Source organism: Oncorhynchus tshawytscha, linkage group LG09 (genome assembly GCF_018296145.1).
Source record: "Oncorhynchus tshawytscha isolate Ot180627B linkage group LG09, Otsh_v2.0, whole genome shotgun sequence".
Lineage (NCBI taxonomy): Eukaryota > Metazoa > Chordata > Actinopteri > Salmoniformes > Salmonidae > Oncorhynchus > Oncorhynchus tshawytscha.
The window spans coordinates 63,095,702-63,117,256 of NC_056437.1; the positions used below are offsets into that span (position 1 = coordinate 63,095,702).

Genomic DNA, 21,555 nt, shown 5'->3' on the forward strand with positions numbered 1-21,555 from the left:
TCTCAGGTCTTTTGCAGACTCCATCAGGTTTTCTTCCAGAATGGTCCTGTATTTGGCTCCATCCATCTTCCCATCAATTTTAACCATCTTCCCTGTCCCTGCTGAAGAAAAGCAGGCCCAAACCATGATGCTGCCACCACCATGTTTGACAGTGGGGATGGTGTGTTCCAGGTGATGAGCTGTGTTGCTTTTACGCCAAACATAACGTTTTGCATTGTTGCCAAAAAGTTCTGGTTTCATCTGACCAGAGCACCTTCTTCCACATGTTTGGTATGTCTCCCAGGTGGCTTGTGGCAAACTTTAAATGACACTTTTTATGGATATCTTTAAGAAATGGCTTTCTTCTTGCCACTCTTCCATAAAGGCCAGATTTGTGCAATATACGACTGATTGTTGTCCTATGGACAGAGTCTCCCACCTCAGCTGTAGATCTCTGCAGTTCATCCAGAGTGATCATAGGCCTCTTGGCTGCATCTCTGATCAGTCTTCTCCTTGTATGAGCTGCTAGTTTAGAGGGACGGCCAGGTCTTGGTAGATTTGCAGTGGTCTGATACTCCTTCCATTTCAATATTATCGCTTGCACAGTGCTCCTTGGGATGTTTAAAGCTTGGGAAATCTTTTTGTATCCAAATCCGGCTTTAAACTTCTTCACAACAGTATCTCGGACCTGCCTGGTGTATTCCTTGTTCTTCATGATGCTCTCTGCGCTTTTAACGGACCTCTGAGACTATCACAGTGCAGGTGCATTTATACGGAGACTTGATTACACACAGGTGGATTGTATTTATCATCATTAGTCATTTAGGTCAACATTGGATCATTCAGAGATCCTCACTGAACTTCTGGAGAGAGTTTGCTGCACTGAAAGTAAAGGGGCTGAATAATTTTGCACGCCCAATTTTTCAGTTTTGGATTTGTTAAAAAGTTTGAAATATCCAATAAATGTCGTTCCACTTCATGATTGTGTCCCACTTGTTGTTGATTCTTCACAAAAATACAGTTTTATATCTTTATGTTTGAAGCCTGAAATGTGGCAAAAGGTCGCAAAGTTCAAGGGGGCCGAATACTTTCGCAAGGCACTGTATATATGATTAGCTCTTTTACTTGATTTTACTGGGCTGATGGAGCCTGCATCTGATGATCAGTATCAGCTTTGGGAAAGGGCAGCAGACTGAGGTGTCTGTGTCTCAACGTCCCTTCTCTCTCCCTTTCCTCCACTGACAAAAAAGGGACACCATCTTCCAGCTGAGGGTGAAACTCAAGTCGCACCGCATTCTTTCTGCCTCATGCACAAATTCATGTTGTTACTTACTCCTATGGCCAGAGAAAGTGAAATATTCCTTGATGTAAAAAAAAACACCCAAGCCGTTAATAATAACAAGAACACTTTCCTACTCATTCATTGCAGCTGCAGTTCTAGTTTTAGCGTGAGTGGAAGTAGGGAGAACACACATTTTATGGCTTATAAAAGTGCTGAATAGAAAGTGTTGACAGAGCTGAGTGAAAACTTGAACATTAACTCACTCATAAAAACAGCAGCTCTTTGCTGTATTCGTTGACAGTCTCTCTTTAAAAGTTTATAAATCTCACAGTATCAACTTTGCTGTAGCTTTCTGTTATGTCTGCTACAGTATGTTACTGCAGACACTGTAATCTGAGCCATCTGATTGGCCAGTGGTAGGTCTACATGCACTTGATTTGCTCCGCCCAGGCCCTCTGGGAAGGCAGTTTGTACCTTGAGAACAGCTGTTGGTGACCACTGCTCTACAGAGAGGATGGAGTCCATCCAAATCATCATGATGCCTGTCCTCGCATTTCAAGGCTGCGCTGAGACATTGATTTATCAACATCCCAAGTCCTGCTCAGGTAATCCTAAACATAAATTATCAGCATTATCATCATACTGCAGGCCGGCAAACAGGATATTATCATTGACTCTTGTTTTAACCCACGTCCTCGCTCAAGGCATAGCCCCAATGGTACAGTTCTAGACAATCTTGTATCTATACCAATTCAAGCTTGCCCTATGGAATTTTCAAATAAGGAGCTGCCAAATGAGCATAGACTGCTTGTACTAGAGACAGTCTGATCTGAAATTCTGCAGCTGTGGTATTGGACTGATTCATGTAAATGCCATTAGTTTGATCTTGAAAATTGACTTTATTATAACCTCTCAAACCAATATGTACATTCTGGTAATATCTGATTATAATTATGTGCAGGATACTGATGTGTCTCTGACTGGTTCTAATTTTTTTAGATCTGACAGAGTTGGCAGAGGTGGAGGTGTCACCATATTTACAAAGGACAACTTCAATAAAATTTTATTGGCTACATACACAAGATTAGCAAATGTTAATGCAAGTGTAGCGAAATGCTTGTGATTCTAGTTCCCGACAGTTCAGTAATATCTAACAAGTAATCTAACAATTAACCAACAACTACTGTACCTAATACACACAAATCTAAAAAGGGGTGAATATAAATATATGGATGAAAGATGGCCGAGTGGCATAGGCAAGGTGCAATAGATGGTATAAAATACAGTATATACATATGATATGAGTAATGTAAGGTATGTAAACATGATTAAAATGGCATTATTTAAAGTGGCATTATTTGAAGTGATTAGTGATCCATTTATGGTGACAATGGTGTTTGGCCAGTGATTGGGTCTCAATGTAGGCAGCAGCCTCTCTGAGTTAGTGATTGCTGTTTAGCAGTCTGAAGGCCTTGGAGATAGAAGCTGTTTTCAGTCTCTCGATCCCAGCTTTTTGATGCACCTGTACTGACCTCGCCTTCTAGATGGTAGCGGTGTGAACAGGCAGTGGCTCGGGTGCTTGTTGTCCTTGATGATCTTTTTGGCCTTCCTGTGACATCGGGTGCTGTAGGTGTCATGGAGGGCAAGTAGTTTGCCCCGGTGTTGCATTTTGCAGACCGCACCACCCTCTGGAGAGCCTTGCGGTTGAGGGCGGTGCAGTTGCCATACCAGGCTGTGATAGAGGCAGACAGGATGCTCTCGATTGTGCATCTGTAAAAGTTTGTCAGGGTATTGGGTGACAAGCCAAATTTCTTCAGCTTCCAGAGGTTGTTCGAGGCGCTGTTGCGCCTTCTTCACCACACTGTCTGTCTGGGTGGACCATTTCAGTTTGTCTGTGATGTGTACGCTGAGGAACTTTCCAAATTCTCCACTACTGTCCCTTCGATGTGGATAGGGGTGCTCCTCTGCGGTTTCCTGAAGTCCACGATCATCTCCTTTGTTTTGTTGATGTTAAGTGAGAGGTTGTTTTCCTGCCCTCACCTCCTCCCTGTGGGCTGTCTTGTCGTTCTTGGTAATCAAGCCTACTACCGTTGCGTCGTCTGCAAACTTGATGATTGAGTTGGAGGCGTGCATGGCTACGCAGTCGTGGGTGAACAGGGAGTACAGGGGGCTGAGCACGCACCCTTGTGGGGCCCCAGTGTGAGGGTCAGCGAAGTGGAGATGTTGTTTCCTGCCTTCACCACCTCGGGGGCGGGCCCGTCAAAGTCCAGGACCCAATTGCACAGGGCGGTGTTAAGACCCAGGGCCTCCAGCTTGATGATGAGCTTGGAGGGTACTATGGTGTTGAATGCTGAGCTGTAGTCAATGAACAGCATTCTTTCATAGGTATTCCTCTTGTCCAGATGGGATAGGGCAGTGTGTAGTTTGATGGCGATTGCATCGTCTGTGGACTTGTTGGGGCGGTATGCAAACTGAAGTGGGTCTAGGGTGGCCGGTACGGTGGAGGTGATTTGATCCTTGACTAGTCTCTCAAAGCACTTCATGATGACAGAAGTGAGTGCTACGGGACGGTTGTCATTTAGTTCAGTTATCTTTGTATTCTTGGGTACAGGAACAATGGTGGCCATCTTGAAGCATTTGGGGACAGCAGACTGGTATAGGGAGCGATTGAATATGTCCGTAAACACACCAGCCAGCAGGTCTGCGCATGCTCTGAGGACGCGGCTAGGGATGCCATCTGGGCCAGCAGTCTTGCGAGAGTTAACACGTTTAAATGTTTTACTCATGTCGGCCACGGAGAAGGAGTGGTCATAGTCCTTTATCCGGCTCCAGTATGCTGACAATGGTGTTTGGCATGGTGGGCTGTGGAAGCTGAGACTCCTTGTGCTTCAGGCGAATGGTCTTGTCCGAAAGGAATGGTCCGGTGTACAGCCAGCTGACCTTAACCATGAACTGTTTGGACCTCTTGTAGAAGATTTATTCCAACAAAGGCGTGTTGCCCTACGTCCCTTCCACAAAAAGTGTAAAATGGTAACACCACAACCATGTCTTTCCAGGAGAGGTGCGGTACCAGCAAGTGTCAACCGATAGGGACCTAAGTGTTTATAAACAGACTAGTGTATTGCTTAGGGATAATGAGGGATATTGGGAGCTGATTTTGAGAGGAAAGATCAGTCAACCAAGTGAATGGGCTAAGGGGCTGCAGAAGGTGTGAAAAGTCTTAGGATGGCAGTTCTTACACAGCATAAATTGTTATGTATGGGAGATTGAGTAGAAATGGCACCTTCCAATAATTTTCATACACAACAATACATTTACTGTAGCTCAATAAGGTCAATAACAAAAGTGTATCTCAATGCTTTGTTATATACCCTTTGTTGGCAATGACAGAGGTCAAACGTTTTCTGTAAGTCTTCACAAGGTTTTCACACACTGTTGCTGGTATTTTGGTCCATTCCTCCATGCAGATCTCCTCTAGAGCAGTGATGTTTTGGGGCTGTTGCTGGGCAACACGGACTTTCAACTCTCTCCAAAGATTTTCTATGGGGTTGAGATCTGGAGACTGGCTAGGCCACTCCAGGACCTTGAAATGCTTCTTACGAAGCCACTCCTTCGTTGCCCGGGCGGTGTGTTTGGGATCATTGTCATGCTGAAAGACCCAGCCACATTTCATCTTCAATGCCCTTGCTGATGGAAGGAGGTTTTCACTCAAAATCTGACGATACATGGCCCCATTCATTCTTTCCTTTACACGGATCTGGTGTCCTGGTCCTTTGCAGAAAAACAGCCCCAAAGCATGATGTTTCCACCCCCATGCTTCACAGTAGGTATGGTGTTCTTTGGATGCAACTCAGCAGTCTTTGTCCTACAAACACGACGAGTTGAGTTTTTACCAAAAAGTTCTATTTTGGTTTCATCTGACCATATGACATTCTCCCAATTTTCTTCTGGATCATCCAAATGCTCTCTAGCAAACTTCAGATGGGCCTGGACATGTATTGGCTTAAGCAGGGGGACACGTCTGGCATTGCAGGATTTGAGTCCCTGGCGGCGTAGTGTGTTACTGATGGTAGGCTTTGTTACTTTGATCCCAGCTCTCTGCAGGTCATTCACTAGGTCCCCGGTGTGGTTCTGGTATTTTTGCTCACCGTTCTTGTGATCATTTTGACCCCACGGGGTGAGATCTTGCATGGAGCCCCAGATCGAGGGAGATTATCAGTGGTCTTGTATGTCTTCCATTTCCTAATAATTGCTCCCACAGTTGATTTCGTCAAACCAAACTGCTTACCTATTGCAGATTCAGTCTTCCCAGCCTTGTGCAGGTCTACAATTTTGTTTCTGGTGTCCTTTGACAGCTCTTTGGTCTTGGCCATAGTGGAGTTTGGAGTGTGACTGTTTGAGGTTGTGGACAGGTGTCTTTTATACTGATAACAAGTTCAAACAGGTGCCATTAATACAGGTAACAAGTGGAGGACAGAGGAGCCTCTCAAAGAAGAAGTTACAGGTCTGTGAGAGCCAGAAATCTTGCTTGTTTGTAGGTGACCAAATACTTATTTTCCACCATAATTTGCAAATAAATTCATTAAAAATCATACAATGTGATTTTCTGGATTTTTTTTCCCTCATTTTGTCTGTCATGATTGAAGTGTACCTATGATGAAAATTACAGGCCTCTCTCATCTTTTTAAGTGGGAGAACTTGCACAATTGGTGGCTGACTAAATACTTTTTTGCCCCACTGTATAGTGGCCGATTCCGACCCGAATAACACGCGCTGTACTTAAGCATGAGAATATCATGCTATTCACCTGCTAATCGTTCGGGGTGGAGATCCAAGAAATGAAGGTGTGGTGGCAGTGTGTATTCAGATATGCCATATTCTGACCTTGACTTAATTCACTAAACTTAAAATCACATCAACATGGCATGATATGGTATTGCGTCCCTTTTTCCACAGTGAAGTAGGCTATAAATAGTTGTGCCGTTCTTCAGCTTTTTATTTGTGTGCCCTCATAATTTGAGAGGCTACAGAGGCTTCTGTAGGGCTGAACCTGCCGGGTTGATGTATGCGCTTTAGAATGTTTTAATTATATACCCGGGCTTTTCTCGGTTTTATTTTACAATTTGTATCTTGTTAAATATGAGCTACTATTGGGAGCCACTGTCAGTAATACACACATACATTTATGACTGTCACTTTAGTATTTGTAGCTTCAATTTTGCATCATTTCATTCCATTATGTTTACCTTTTTTTTCCTCTGTCAGATTTGTGTAGTTGTTCCTGAGGGTCGCTAGCGTTAGTGGATTTAATTAGGCTAACGTTGTGAAATAATTTGGGACATGTAGCCTATTTGAATCATTATGGAACTCAGACCACAAGTAGCAGGTTAAACCTGGAGCCTGGCACACGGTTCACGACACCTGGACCGTTGTCATGCAGTTCCATGGATTAGGGTAGATTTATAGTACCATTGTTCACCCTTATTGTACACCTTTTTCCACCTTCCAATATTTCATGGATTGAACTTGAACATGACAACTTTTAGGATTAATCAAACCACTTTATTTTTGATTCATCAATATATTTCATGGGTGAAGGATCTCCAGACCTATTTTTTTATGATTCATACATACTTTCCTAACAAAAGTATTTTCCTAAATAATCTACAAGATCAGAGCATTTTTAAATTGACTAGTTGGTGCTGAAATGGATGGCTTTTGTGATGGAAATGTTATTGTGTGTATGTAATCGTATGTTTAGCACAATGCTGCTTTTGTAATAACCTGTATTGGTTGGGTTCATGCGAGTGGCGAGTTGACTATGCAAAGGATTAAAGCAATTTGGCAAGTATGCCCAGCACATTGCTCTGGTAACTAGAAGGAGTGATACAATGTCTCACTTTCAAAGTAAGAAACCTGATGTGGTATCAGTCAGTCACATGCAGGACCCAACCATGCTTATATGACTTGTTTGTGTCACAGTATAAAGGAACTGTTTTCATTAAGCTTGTATTGAGTTTGTGAACCTCTCCGGCCGTGATATTGAAGATTGCTTCATTTACTTTGAGTCCTTAGTGGTGAATTTCCACAACACTTTCTTTCGTTGATCCCAATATTCTGAACCCATTCTCCCTGTATATTCTCTAGACAAAATTATATTTCAAGGTACATTGTATTTAAAAGGATGGCTTAAGATAAATTTACTGAAAATCCTATTGAATGAAGAGAGAAAATCGGTTGGCCTGCAAGTGGGTTTCCAGCGGTTGAATTTAATGTATTTTTATTGAGACCTACAGTGTATTTGGAAAATATTCAGACCCCTTCACTTTTTCACCATTTTGTTATGTTACAGCTGTTGGGTTTTGAGAATGTGAAATATACTTATTCATGTCACTGATGGAGTGCTAAGGTTTAGAGGGTCTGCACCAGAAGTTAAGGGTTAGAGGAGGAAGGTATATAGTGTGTGCAACTAAGCTTGGAATGTGTTGAGTTCAGGGAAGCGATTACATGTGGCAGACATTGATAAGGGGAGACGGGTGGGGATCTTCGAAACTAACAATGTCCCTGAGGGATAGAGGGCAATGTATAACGTTTACATTATGTTAGGATATGTTATTGTTAGCCATCAGGGATCCTCTGGGAGGAGAAGAGACACAGTCTGGTATCAATAACCATGACAGCCTTGAGTTAGGGAGGAGTGAGCACTTTGGGGTAGAGGTCAGGTTAGATGAAGTGAGGAAGAACAGTGTCACGTTCGTGATAAAAGACGGACCAAGGCACAGCGTGATTAGAGTTCCACATCTTTTATTTAAGTGAAACTTCTACAAAACAATAATCCAACAACGAAATGTGAAAGTAGTGGTGTAACATGCACATACACAAAACAATATCCCACAAGCAGGTGGGAACAGGGACACCTTAAGTATGATTCCCATTAGAGACAACGAACATCAGCTGCCTCTAATTGGGAACCATACCAAGAGCACCAACATAGAAATGAAAAGACTAGAACACCCCCTAGTCACGCCCTGACCTACAACACCATAGAGAACCAAGGGCTCTCTATGGTCAGGGCGTGAGACAGATATCACTATGGTCTAGCAACAGAGATAAATTGACTGTTCAGTTGTGGAGGAGGAGACTCAGCCTGGGAGAAAGGGTTAAATATCAGTGCTTGTGTGAAATGTCGGTCGTCTGAATTACAGCTGTATCGACCCTTTGGGAAGAATTAAACTTGGTTAAGCTTCTCTAGTGCCCGTGAGTTATTTACTATGAAATTAGAACCTAACATAGCCTTATTTTAAAATTGATTAAATAAAGTTTTTTCCCTCATCAATCTACACACAATACCACATAATGACAAAGAAAAAACAGGTAAAAAAAATAAATAATAATAATAATAACTGAAATAACCTTATTTACATAAGTATTCAGACCACTTGCTATGAGACTCGAAATCGCGTCTTGTTTCCATTGATAATCCTTGAGCTGTTTCTACAACGTGATTGGAGTTCACCTGTGGTCTATTCAATTGATTGGGCATGATTTGGAAAGGTACATAACTGTCTATATTTCATTTCCCACATTTGACAGTGAATGAGGTCTAAGGAATTGTCAGTAGAGCTCCGAGACAGGATTGTGTCGAGGCACATATCTGGGGAAGGGTACCAAAAAATGTCTGCAGCATTGAAGGTCCCCAGAACACAGCGGCCTACATCATTCTTAAATGGAAGAAGTTTTAAACCACCAAGACTCTTCCTAGAGCTGGCCACCCGGCCAAACTGAGCAATCGGGAGAGAAGGGTCTTGGTCAGCGTGGTGACCAAGAACCCGATTATCATTCTGACAGAGCTCCAGTGTTCCTCTGTGGAGATCTGAGAACCTTCCAGAAGGACAACCATCTCTGCAGCACTCCACCAATCAGGCCTTTATGGTAGAGTGGCCAGACGGAAGCCACTCCTCAGTAAAAGGCACATGACAGCTAGCTTGGAGTTTTTCCAAAAGGAGTTTTTCCAAAAGATTCTCTGGTCTGATGAAACCAAGATTGAAGTCTTTGGCCTGAATGCCAAGTGTCATGTCTGGAGGAAACCAGGAACCGCTCATCACCTGGTCAATACCATCCCTATAGTGAAGCATGGTGGTGGCAGCATCATGCTGTGGGGTTGTTTTTAAGTGACAGGGACTGGAAGAACTTAAGAAGATCTGCCGAGAAGAATGGGAGAAACTCTCCAAATACAGGTGTGCCAAGCTTGTAGCGTCACACCCAAGAAGATTCTAGGCTGTAATCGCTGCCATTTGCTTATTTGCCTCAATCACTGTACACAACCACGCTTATTAGGGGCTGGCTTCTATTTGAGCCAGGCATCTATTTCCTTAATGCACACAGATTTTGCTCAATAAAATATTGAAAAGACTACCACACTGTTTTTTGTGACCAGTATTGTGACATTATAACACCAAATCCATCGCATATCAGACTTACACACCCGATTTTGCGCTTCTGCACTATTCTCTCACTCTTTGCGCCTTGTATCCCTGTTGTTGCTAGGAGATCACAACAGATAGATCTCAGTATTCAACGTTTGTCTAGATGCCTTCAATACCATCCACGAGGGGCAACATGAGCACGTATTAATTTCTGCTTAAGAGTTAAGATTTTTATGTTTTAACAACCTTAACTTATCCTATCCCGCGGCTCAACTTACCCCATACCCAGACACCGCTTGGCACAACTTGAATGAATTTGGATTATTTCCATGGATACACAGCATCCTAAAATATACTCTATGTAGATATCTTTGTTAGAGAGAATAATATATTTCCCTTGATGGAGTGATGCTGAATGTAGAAGTGTCTAAACTTACCCCACTCTCCCCTACCTACTTTCATGTCACCCATAGACATGTATCCCTCAGAAGGGTCTTTCTATGGAAGCCTTCACCCTGTGCGTGCGGCTGGCCACCGAGCTGGTACAGGCAGCCGTGAGATCATCCTGTTCACCTACCGCACAGAGTACTATGACAGCCTCAACGTGTGGAGAAAGGCTGACGGCACCTACGGTCTGTGCATGAGTGAGGCCGGGCGACCAGTTCTAGGAAGGTGGTTCGTGGTTCCAAACTTCTTCATTTTGAGAATGATGGAGGCCATTGTGTTGTTGGGGACCTTGAATGCTGCAGAAATGTTAAATAAGGTATTTGTGTTTTATTTGCTCAAATGTATAAAAACATTTTTATCTTTGTGTGTAGGTTGCTGATTTAATTTTTTTTTAAACAAATATATATAAATATATATATATATATATATATTATATTAAAATAAGGCTGTAACGTCACAAAAAAGTCAAGGGGTCTGAATATTTTCCGAAGGCACTCTGTGTCCTTCAATTGATTACTTTAAAATCACACACAGACGAAGTCGCTAATGGCAGCCTGCAGTACCTCGGTCGGCCTTCAATTTGATATACTCAATAAGACGGGGCAGCACTGAGCTAGCCTGCAACGTCACTTCCTAAAGTAGCTCAAACTGTGCATGCGGTGAATCCAAAAATTCCTCCATTTAGCAAGATGGTGACAGGCTGAAGCGATACTTCGTGATCTTCAGATGCGCCACTGAGCCTTCTCATAGTAAACAATGGGGCAGGCATGAACCAGGCAGGCATGAATAGAACATAGACAGCCTTCAGCGGACCATACCACTATTACGATAAAATTAGGGATATCATCTAATTTATTTGATGATTAAATTATATACCTTTCTTTGCAACAAATTATATTGTTTTAATTCTTACGTGAACGAAATGGACATGAAATGACACGCAGGATTTTTGGATACCCCTACATTGACATAATGGGACATGCCCAGTGGACTGATCATGTGACATTTTCCATGTCGCCATTTTCTACCGCTACACCACTGTTCCTGTGAAGAGGTGGATTCTTCGACTGTCGTCCTTGTGCTGCATGAAAGGGCCTTGCAATTGACAGTGTTGAGAATCGACAGAAACATTTACGTTTAAAAGAAAGGAAATACACGGTTGCGCACTTTCTCTGTCAGTAGCTTTTCCTGTAAGAATGTCGTCAGAAAGCCCCGAATACTCCCCGTTCTTCGCAGTGATGGGAGCCTCTGCGGCTATGGTCTTCAGCGGTAACGTTAACTATCACAACACCCTCGTTCAGTCATGTCTCATATGCCTTGTTCAATCATAAAGTGTGTGTGTGTGTGTGTGTGTGTGTGTGTGTGTGTGTGTGTGTGTGTGTGTGTGTGTGTGTGTGTGTGTGTGTGTGTGTGTGTGCCAGTGCCAGCCACTCAACCGAAATGTCTACTACTAAGGAATTTTGTGTTGAATATAGAGCGGGCATGTCAAAAAAGCCTAGAGGATGCGGTTAGATAACTGATGTGAGAGACTGGCGGTTCTAGACCATTTCATCTCGGGGAGGGGGTGGCAGTTACATTAGACGTTATTTTTTGTCATATCGTTTTCTTCACACAATACCATGTTCATAATCATCATCGTTGCCACTGTCTAATAACTGATGTAAAAAAAGAACAATAGCAAAAATGTGTTATGTAAAAATGATTTCATACTCTACAATTAGGGGGGCCACAAGGGGGTCCAAAATTGCCTTGAGATTTCCATCGTAACATGTGACGTTGCCATTGACGTAACAAGCTGGCCAATTTCTATGGATACAGTTTGATGTAGGTATTTATGTGTTAGCTAATAGTTCAATGGAGACATTCGATACATTAAATAATGACTTTTGGCGCGTGGGGTTGGTCATCATGTCGACTAGCAGCAAGATGCCTAACTAGCTTGCTCACCTAGGCTACTCAACCACAGATAGAACAATGCGCCATATGTTTCACCGGATGTATACATCTGAAGCATACAGTTATAATTTCCTCTCACAACCAAATATGGTGATTAAAAAAAATATATATTTTAAATACATTTTATTTAACCTGCACTTTATCTGGTAGTCAAACTTGGACCAATGTCTATTTTACAGATGAGCCCAGAATTACAAGAAATACATATATCAATATAAATACAAAATGCATGCCGAAAGAACATGGTCATAAAATAACACATTCATCAGTAATAAGGTCTTCAATCAGCCTTTTGAATTGCACCATAACATCAAATTTTAAGAACATTTTGAGGATTGTTTCACAAATATGATCAAATCAAATTTGACAACACGTGTTGTCACCTTACAGTGAAATGCTTACTTACAAGCCCTTAACCTTTCTAGTGGAACCCCTCGACAACATTCCGCTGAAAAGGCAGTGCGTGAAATTCCAAAATATTTTTTAGAAATATGTAACTTTCACACATTAACAAGTCCAATACAGCAAATGAAAGATAAACATCTTGTTAATCTACCCATCGTGTCCGATTTAAAAAATGCTTTACAGCTAAAGCACAACATATGATTATGTTAGATCACCTCCAAGTTGAAAAAACACAGCCATTTTTCCAGATAAAGATAGGAGTCACAAAAAGCAGAAATATAGATAAAAATGAATCACTAACCTTTGATCTTCATCAGATGACACTCATAGGACATTGTGTTACACAATACATGTATGGTTTATTCGATATTGTGCATATTTATATCCAAAAATCTGTTTACATTGGATGTTTGATTCCAAAACAACCTGTGATTTTGCAGAAATACTCATAATAAACATTGATAAAAGATACTAGTGTTATTCACAGAATTAAAGAGACTTCTCCTTAATGCAACTGCTGTGTCAGATTTTTAAAAAACTTTACGGAAAAAGCAATATCTGAGAACGGTGCTCAGAACCCAAAACAGCTAGAGGAATATCCGCCATTTTGGAATCAGCAAAGTTAGAAACAACACCATAAATATTCACTTACCTTTGATCTTCATCAGAAGGCACTCCCAGGAATCCCAGTTCGACAAGAAATTACTGATCTGTTCCATAAAGTTCCATAATTTATGTCCAAATAGCCACTTGTTGTTAGCATGTTCAGCCCAGTAAATCCATCTTCATGAGGCACAGGCACTTCATCCAGACACAAACTTTTATATGCATATTCTAGCATCTTGTCCTGACAAAATAGCCCGTTTACTTTGGGAATGTTATTTTTCCAAAAATGAAAATAGTGCCCCCTAGATTCAACAGGTTAATGGATTTTGCCTTTCAATTGTCTCGCTGAAATGTTCTTACTCTTTCAAATGACTGCACGACTTGTTGACTCCTCGATCCACACAGCAGACATTGTGGGCTAGGTTAGGAATGCTGTGTTGCATGTGTGGCACAACATTTTACGTGGCATCATTACATCATGTACCTACGTTATATAGGTATCCACGTCAGCCTCGACATCGGCGTTAAACTAGACATCGGGCCGATACCTATGGTATATTTAGCTAATATCGGACAATTCCGATTTGTTCACCAATATATCGTTCCCTAGTGGAAAGTCCCTGGCCGCCGTTAAGCTTGTGAGTCATATGACTGCGGGTGAATGACTGGTTCTGGCAAGTGGGTCAAAGCCAGTGTGAATGGGGCTTTCAAGGCAACTGGGAGCTCAAAGTTCCCAAATCATGACATCAGTAATCTTCACGTCGGAAAGTCGGAGCTCTAGAAAGATGCCAGAGTTTCTGACTTGGATGAACGTTCCAATATATATTTTTTTGAGTTCACATTTGTCTTGAGTGCTCGGAAGTCTGAGATATCAGAGTTCAGTTGTTTTGAACGTGGCAGACGGGCAACGTTATAAACCATCTTTGGTGTTGTCGTATACAGAGGCCTTTTTTGGTTAACGCTACAATGTTCCATCACTGACCTTGGAAAATAAAGTGTTGTAGATTTACATTTGAATCATTTAGCAGACACTTTTATCCAGAGCGACTTACAGTAGAGTGCATACATTTTTGTACTTTTCACAAAGTCTGCTGCCTCAGTGTCTAGATATTTTTGTCAGATGTTACTATGGAATACTGAAGTATAATTACAAGCATTTCATACATGTCAAAGGCTTTTTTTGACAATTACATGAAGTTGATGCAAAGAGTCAATATTTGCAGTGTAGACCCCTCATTTTCAAGACCTCTGCAGTCTGCCCTGGCATGCTGTCAATTAAATTCTGGGCCACATCCTGACTGATGGCAGCCCATTCTCGCATAATCAATGCTTACAGTTTGTCAGAATTTGTGGGTTTTTGTTTGTCCACCTGCCTCTTGAGGATTGACCACAAGTTCTCAATGGGATTAAGGTCTGGGAAGTTTCCTGGCCATGGACCCAAAATATCGATGTTTTTGTTCCCCAAGCATCTTAGTTATAGTTTTTGCCTTATGGCAAGGTGCTCCATCATGCTGGAAAATGCATTGTTCGTCACCAAACTGTTCCTGGATGGTTGGGAGAAGTTGCTCTCGGAGGATGTGTTGGTACCATTCTTTATTCATGGCTGTGTTCTTAGGACAAAATTGTGAGTGAGCCCACTCTTGGCTGAGAAGCAACCCCACACATGAATGGTCTCAGGATGCTTTACTGTTAGCATGACACAGGACAAATGGTAGCGCTCACCTTGTCTTCTCCGGACAAGCTTTTTTCCGGATGCCCCAAACAACCATAAAGGTGGTTCATCAGAGATAGTGACCTTACCCCAGTCCTCAGCAATCCAATCCCTGTACCTTTTGCAGAAATATCAGTCTGTCCTTGATGTTTTTCCTGGAGAGAAGTGGCTTATTTGCTGCCCTTCTTGACACCAGGCCATCCTCCAAAATTCTTCGCCTCACTGTGCGTGCAGATTAGAGGTCGGCCGATTATGATTTTTCAACGCCGATACAGATTATTGGAGGACCAAAAAAGCCGATACCGATTGATCAGCCGATTTTATTTTACTTTTAAAAATTTGTAATAATGACAATTACAACAATACTGAATTAACACTTATTTTAACTTAATATAAAACATCAATAAAATAAATTTAGCCTCCAAATAAATAATGAAACCTGTTCAATTTGGTTTAAATAATGCAAAAGCAAAGTGTTGGAGAAGGAAGTAATATGTGCCATGTAAAAAAAAGCTAACGTTTAAGTTCCTTGCTCAGAACATGAGAACATATGAAAGTTGGTGGTTCCTTTTAACATGAGACTTAAATATTCCAAGGTAAGAGATTTTAGGTTGTCGTTAATATGGTATTTATAGGACTATTTCTCTCTATACCATTTGTATTTCATATACCTTTGACTATTGGATGTTCTTATAGGCACTATAGTATTGCCAGTGTAACAGTATAGCTTCCGTCCCTCTCCTCGCTCCTCCCTGGGCTCGAACCAGCAACACAACGACAACAGCCACCATCGAAGCAGCGTTACCCATGCAGAGCAAGGGGAACAACTACTAGAAGGCTCAGAGCGAGTGATGTTTGAAACGCTATTAGCGCGCGCTAACTAGCTAGCCATTTCACTTCGGTTACACCAGCCTCATCTCGGGAGTTGATAGGCTTGAAGTCATAAACAGCCCAATGCTTGACGCACAACGAAGAGCTGCTTGCAAAACGCACGAAAGTGCTGTTTGAATGAATGTTTACACGCCTGCTTCTGCCTACCACCGCTCAGTTTGATACTTAGATACTTGTATGCTTAGTCAGATTATATATCTATATATATATATTATATACCTGCGTTGCGCAGGACACGCTAGATAATATCTAGTAATATCATCAACCATCAACCAACTGGTGATTATAATTGTTTTTTATAAGATAAGTTTAATGCTAGCTAGCAACTTACCTTGGCTTACTGCATTCGCGTAACAGGCAGTCTCCTTGTGGAGTGCAACGAGAGAGAGGCAGGTCGTTATTGCGTTGGACTAGTTAACTGTAAGGTTGCAAGGGTTGGATCCCCCGAGCTGACAAGGTGAACATCTGTCGTTCTGCCCCTGAGCGAGGCAGTTAACCTTCCGTTCCTAGGCCGTCATTGAAAATAAGAATGTGTTCTTAACTGACTTGCCTTGTTAAATAAAAGGTGTAAAAAAATAATAATAATAATAAATTGAAAATTTTAAAAAAATCGGCCAACTCGGTGTCCAAAAATACCGATTTCCGATTGTTATGAAAACTTGAAATCGGCCCTAATTAATCGGCCATTCCAATTAATCGGTCGACCTCTAATGTGAAGAGCTCAGTTGAAAGATTCATTGTTAGAAGCGTTGCACACAGGCATAAAAGTATCTAATTTACTTAAAACAATGTGCAATGTGTTTGTTTCATGAGCTGAAATGCAAGATCCCAGAAATGTTCCATATTCACAAAAAGCTTGTTTCTCTCAAAGTTTGGGCACAAATGTGTTTGTCATTTATAAGTCTTTGCTAGGTAAAGCCCTGCTTTGTCTCAGCTTACTTGTCACCATAGCACGCGCTCCAGCAGGTATATTTCACTGGTCATCCCCAAAGCCAACACTTCCTTTGGCCACCTTTCCTTCCAGTTCTCTGCTGCCAATGACTGGAACAAATTGCAAAAATCACTGAAGCTCGAGAGTCATATGTCCCTCTCTAACTTTAAGCATCAGCTGTCAGAGCAGCTCACTGATCACTGTACCTGTATACAGCCAATCTGTAAATAGCACACCCAACTACCTCCTCCCCATATTATTACTTACCCTCTTGCTCTTTTGCACCCCAGTATCTCTACTTGCAGATCATCATCTGCACATCTATCACTCCAGTGTTAATGCTAAATTGTAATTATTTTGCCTCTATGGCCTATTTATTGCCTACCTCCCTACTCTTCTACATTTGCATACACTGTACATAGATTTTTCTATTTTTCTCTATTGTGTTATTGACTACGTTTGTTTGTAACTCTGTTTTTGTCGCACTGCTTTGCTTTATCTTGGCCAGGTAGCAGTTGTAAATGAGAACTTGTTCTCAACTGGCCTACCTGGTTAAATAAAGGTGAAAAAATAAATGTCCCTGTTGGTGAGAGGCCACTTTTGTCACACAACACAATGCCACAGATGTCTCTGGTTTAATTGAATGTTAATTTCTCTACCACAATACTTTTTTAAAAATCCCCAATTTCGTGATATCCAATTACAATCTTGTCTCATTGCTGCAACTCCCTAGTGGGCTCGGGAGAGGCAAAGGTCGAGTCATACGTCCTCCAAAATATGACCTGCCAAACTGCGCTCATTAACAGCCGCCAGCTTAACCCGGAAGCCAGCTGCACCAATGTGTCGGAGGAAACACTGTTCAATTGATGACTGAAGTCAGGCTGCATGCGCCTGGCCCGCCACAAGGAGTAGCTAGAGCACGATGAGCCAAGTAAAGTCTCCACTAACCTGAACGATGCTGGGCCAATTGTGCGCCTCACTATGGGACTCCCGGTCATGACCGGTTGTGACACTGCCTAGGTAAAAACCCGGGCCTATAGTGGCGCTTCAGGCAGTGCCACTCGGAAGGCCACTGAGGAGTATTTCTGTCTGTAATAAAGCACATTTGTGGGGAAAAACTCATTCTGACTGGCTGGGCCTGGCTCTCCAGTGGCTGGTCCTGGCTCCCAAGTGGGTGGGCCTATGCCCTCTGAGGCGCCCCTGCCCAGTCATGTGAAATCTGTATATTAGAGCTTAATGAATTCATATCAATTGACTGATTTCCTTCTATGGACTGTAACTCAGTAAAATCTTTGAAGTTGTTACGTTTATTTTTGTTCAGTTTACCTCTTTCCCATGCCTCTTAAGACGATGCTCCTTTTTAAAATGTTTTTCCTTAAATCCTCGCTGAAAGAACGGACCAGGTGAAAGCCATCCTAATGTTTACCTGTCAAGTCTTTGGCAATCAGTACAGTTGAAGGGGAGAAAAGGACTGATTTTTAAGCTATTAAGGTAGCCATATAGGCTCTCAAGAATTTGGGAACCTTTGCAATCACAGATGGGTGTGAGCCTCAGAGTTAAATGGATATGGGATGTTGGCAAGGAAGCCCTATGTCTACTTCCCCAAAGTCGGATGAAGTTGTGGATACCATTTTTATGTCTCTGCATTCAGTTTGAAGGTAGTTGTTAACTAGCGTTAGACTTAACATTAGTTACCAATTATGCTATGGGAACAGTCATTCCAGTCATTGCACTAACGCTAGTTAGCATTGGCTCGCGACTGTACCTATAACTTCCTTCATACTGGATGCAGAGACATAAAAATGGTATCCATATGTAAATCTGACTCTGAGGAAGTAAAGGGCTTTGCCAAAATCCCAAACTATCCCTTTAAACGCACACAAACTCCTGAAACCATTGTGATGGGCATTACCATTGTGCTAATGCATTTGTTGATCTATTGAGTTTTCCTCATAGATTTCAGTTTTTCCTAGAGCTACGAAGCATTGAAAGGGAGGCTTACCTGTGACAAACGGGCTTTGATCAATAAGCTCACACTGTACTGTCAACTCCATTGCTTTTAATACCCCCACGCTCTATAACAATCTAATCTCTGGTTCTCATGATTTATTTATTTTTGTTCATGTTTCAAGTGTGTTCTGTTGACCAAATAGGATGGTCTTGGAATTCTGTGTTTTTGAAATTCGAAATTCTCCTCTCCTCCAGCATTGGGGGCGGCCTATGGCACGGCTAAGAGCGGAACGGGCATCGCTGCCATGTCGGTGATGCGGCCGGAGCTCATCATGAAGTCCATCATTCCTGTGGTCATGGCGGGTATCATCGCCATCTACGGGCTGGTGGTGGCGGTGCTCATCGCCAACAACATTTCAGAGAAAGTCACCCTCTACAAGTAAGAGCTCAGACATTGCAGATGCTAGTTACCCATTCTCAAGTCTACCGCTAGGCACTGCGTGTCTGAAATGATCTGATTGGTAGTAATGTGGTATTGGCTCCACTTGATAGTGGTGGATTTTTCACTATTGTTTTTTTTATAAGTGTTTTAGTGATGTACTACATCTGTAAACTGATGGTCTGCCATCTCTTTGGGATGCTATGACTGCATTTGTTTTGAATAAATCTTCTTCTTTCCCTCCCCATCTCTTTCTCCATCTCTCCCAACCACCCATCTCTCCCATCTTTCCATCCCGCCTCACTTTTTCTACCCTCTCTCCATCTTTCTCTATCCCTCACCTCTCTCCTGTAGGAGTTTCCTCCACCTGGGTGCTGGGCTGAGCGTGGGGCTGAGTGGGCTGGCGGCTGGTTTCGCCATCGGCATTGTGGGCGATGCAGGTGTTCGGGGCACGGCCCAGCAGCCCAGGCTCTTCGTAGGCATGATCCTCATACTGATCTTTGCAGAGGTCCTGGGGCTCTATGGTCTTATTGTGGCTCTCATCCTCTCCACAAAATAGAGAGAGCAAAGTCCATCTGTCCGTCCGTGTACGTTGAGTCAACGTCATCCATTCCATATATAAACATCTAAGAAATAAAGAACAAATTGGAGAGCATGCCTTTACGCCTGGTTCCAAATCGACTCCCTTTAGCCACTTCTTTCCTAGTGACACTACTGAGTCCTTTGTAGATCTAATAGGTTTGAATAAGTGTTAGCAATATGGTAATGTAAAGCCACAAACCTACCTACATTGCTTATTCATGCCTGTCAGATCTACGAGGGAGGCATCTTGAGGTGTTAAGGGCTGTGTCCCAAATGGCACCATATTCTCTACGTAGTGCACTATTGACCAGAGTTATATGGGCTATAGTGCTCTGGTCAAAAGTAGTCCACTCAATAGGGAATAGGGTGCGATTTGGGACACGGCGTGGGGTTGATTTGAGATTGGGCATGAAGCGAAAAGCGTCTCCTATTCCAGTCGTATCTCTCTTCCTGTACAGTCGTCCTTGAGTCCACTAGCCAAACCTTTGTAAATGTAGTGACGCTTTCGTCCTGTGCGTGCTTGAGTATTGGTTTACCTCCTTCCTCCCAATTTCCTCTCATTTATGTGTCTGCTAAATGGCTTTTATTATTATTGTTCCTTTGTTTGTTTTTTCTTTAAATGTCTGAAGAACGGACTGTTGGACAAATCATTTTATTTTTCTGGGGACCATTTTCACATTAAAGGACCTAACTAATACAAGGACTTGGATAACTATTTTTTTGGTTTGTTTTTTTTCACTAATTATTTATGAAGATTTTGAAATGTTAATAAAACTGTTTTATCGAGTTCCCAATGAGATGGAGAGGCGTGTGTATGTGTATATATATATATATATATATCTCTATCTAATAAATATCTGTATAGCTAGATTAATTGCACTGTGGGTAATTGTTCTAAGGGCTTTGAATTCCTCTGGATGCATGTATCCAGTGGAGACTGTCTCTGATGTGCAGATGTTGGAGTGGGACTTAGCTGTTTATGGTGGCTGGCATGTAAAAGTGTGTGTGTGGTGTGTGTCTGTTAACTCTAAGACATCATTCTCATTTGTACTGTTGACCTGTAGTACTGGGGTGTAATCAATATTCCAAATGAAACCTAGACCGATTCTATTGGACAGATTCAGGTAGGTCCCCCGTTTGATTTGTAAATTGTTTCCATTGCAAGATGTAATAAGTAAACCCCAGCCATGTGGTTGCATTTGCTCACTGGCGGGCCTCATCTGTCTAATATCCAATTAAATCTCAACCACATCTTTTGTTGCATTATTTAATGATTTTCTGAAACAATGTCAGAATGGAAGAATAGCTCTATCCATTTGCACTTTATCCATTCTGTTCTCGTACTCAACCTGGAAGCAGCACAGGGTTAATTGCGTTCACCATATTCACATCTATACAACTGGAGGGGGAAAAAATCTCACGTCACGGCAGTTGCATGACAATACAAGTCCCTAATCATTGGTGCGGCTAGGGTTTGACAATGTATTGTTTTATGTCAGTGTCCTGAAAGTAAATCATGATCGTGAAAGACAGAACAATGAGCCAGAAATTGCACCGGATGTATAAATATGAAGCATTTCCGCTCACTACTAAACGTGGTAATGAGTAGGTGTAGCGAGATGGATTTTGGCCGAAATTCTTCACATTTTCTCATTGATGAAACATTTGATCTCCATACAGTTTTCTGTTTCCAAAACTAAAATATGTAAGAGTGGACTGCGTTTTGCAGGCTTGACCCTTTTCAAGTTTCAAAAAATTGGTTTAAGAGTGCAAAGGCGAATCGAGTTGCTGCACACGCGCACTTCAGAGTGGGCGTCCCCTAACGGAAAAATTGAAATACATGCTAGAATGCGCCAGTAGGATTTCACTAGCTGATGCTTGGCTCTGCCCATCTCTTTGCTTGTTCCGCTCACTCGGATCCATTTATTCCCATTGGACACGACAGGCTCT

At 42.1% G+C, this 21,555-nt stretch overlaps 1 protein-coding gene across 1 annotated transcript; it reads left to right on the forward strand.

The window, feature by feature from the left end:
- Positions 1-10,976: 10,976 nt before the first annotated feature.
- On the forward strand, positions 10,977-20,856 carry atp6v0ca (ATPase H+ transporting V0 subunit ca). Its single transcript, XM_024414746.2, has 3 exons — positions 10,977-11,403; positions 18,840-19,023; positions 19,378-20,856. The coding sequence occupies exons 1-3, from the start codon at positions 11,331-11,333 to the stop codon at positions 19,580-19,582; spliced, it is 462 nt and encodes a 153-aa protein (XP_024270514.1). The 5' UTR covers positions 10,977-11,330; the 3' UTR covers positions 19,583-20,856.
- The last annotated feature ends 699 nt before the right edge of the window (positions 20,857-21,555 follow it).

Excerpts from the sequence above, each read along its gene's own strand:
- atp6v0ca (XM_024414746.2), top strand. The coding sequence starts at position 11,331 with ATGTCGTCAGAAAGCCCCGAATACTCCCCGTTCTTCGCAGTGATGGGA. Across the intron at positions 11,404-18,839 it reads TGCGGCTATGGTCTTCAGCG|CATTGGGGGCGGCCTATGGC; the intron begins GTAACGTTAACT and ends CCTCTCCTCCAG. Across the intron at positions 19,024-19,377 it reads GAGAAAGTCACCCTCTACAA|GAGTTTCCTCCACCTGGGTG; the intron begins GTAAGAGCTCAG and ends TCTCTCCTGTAG.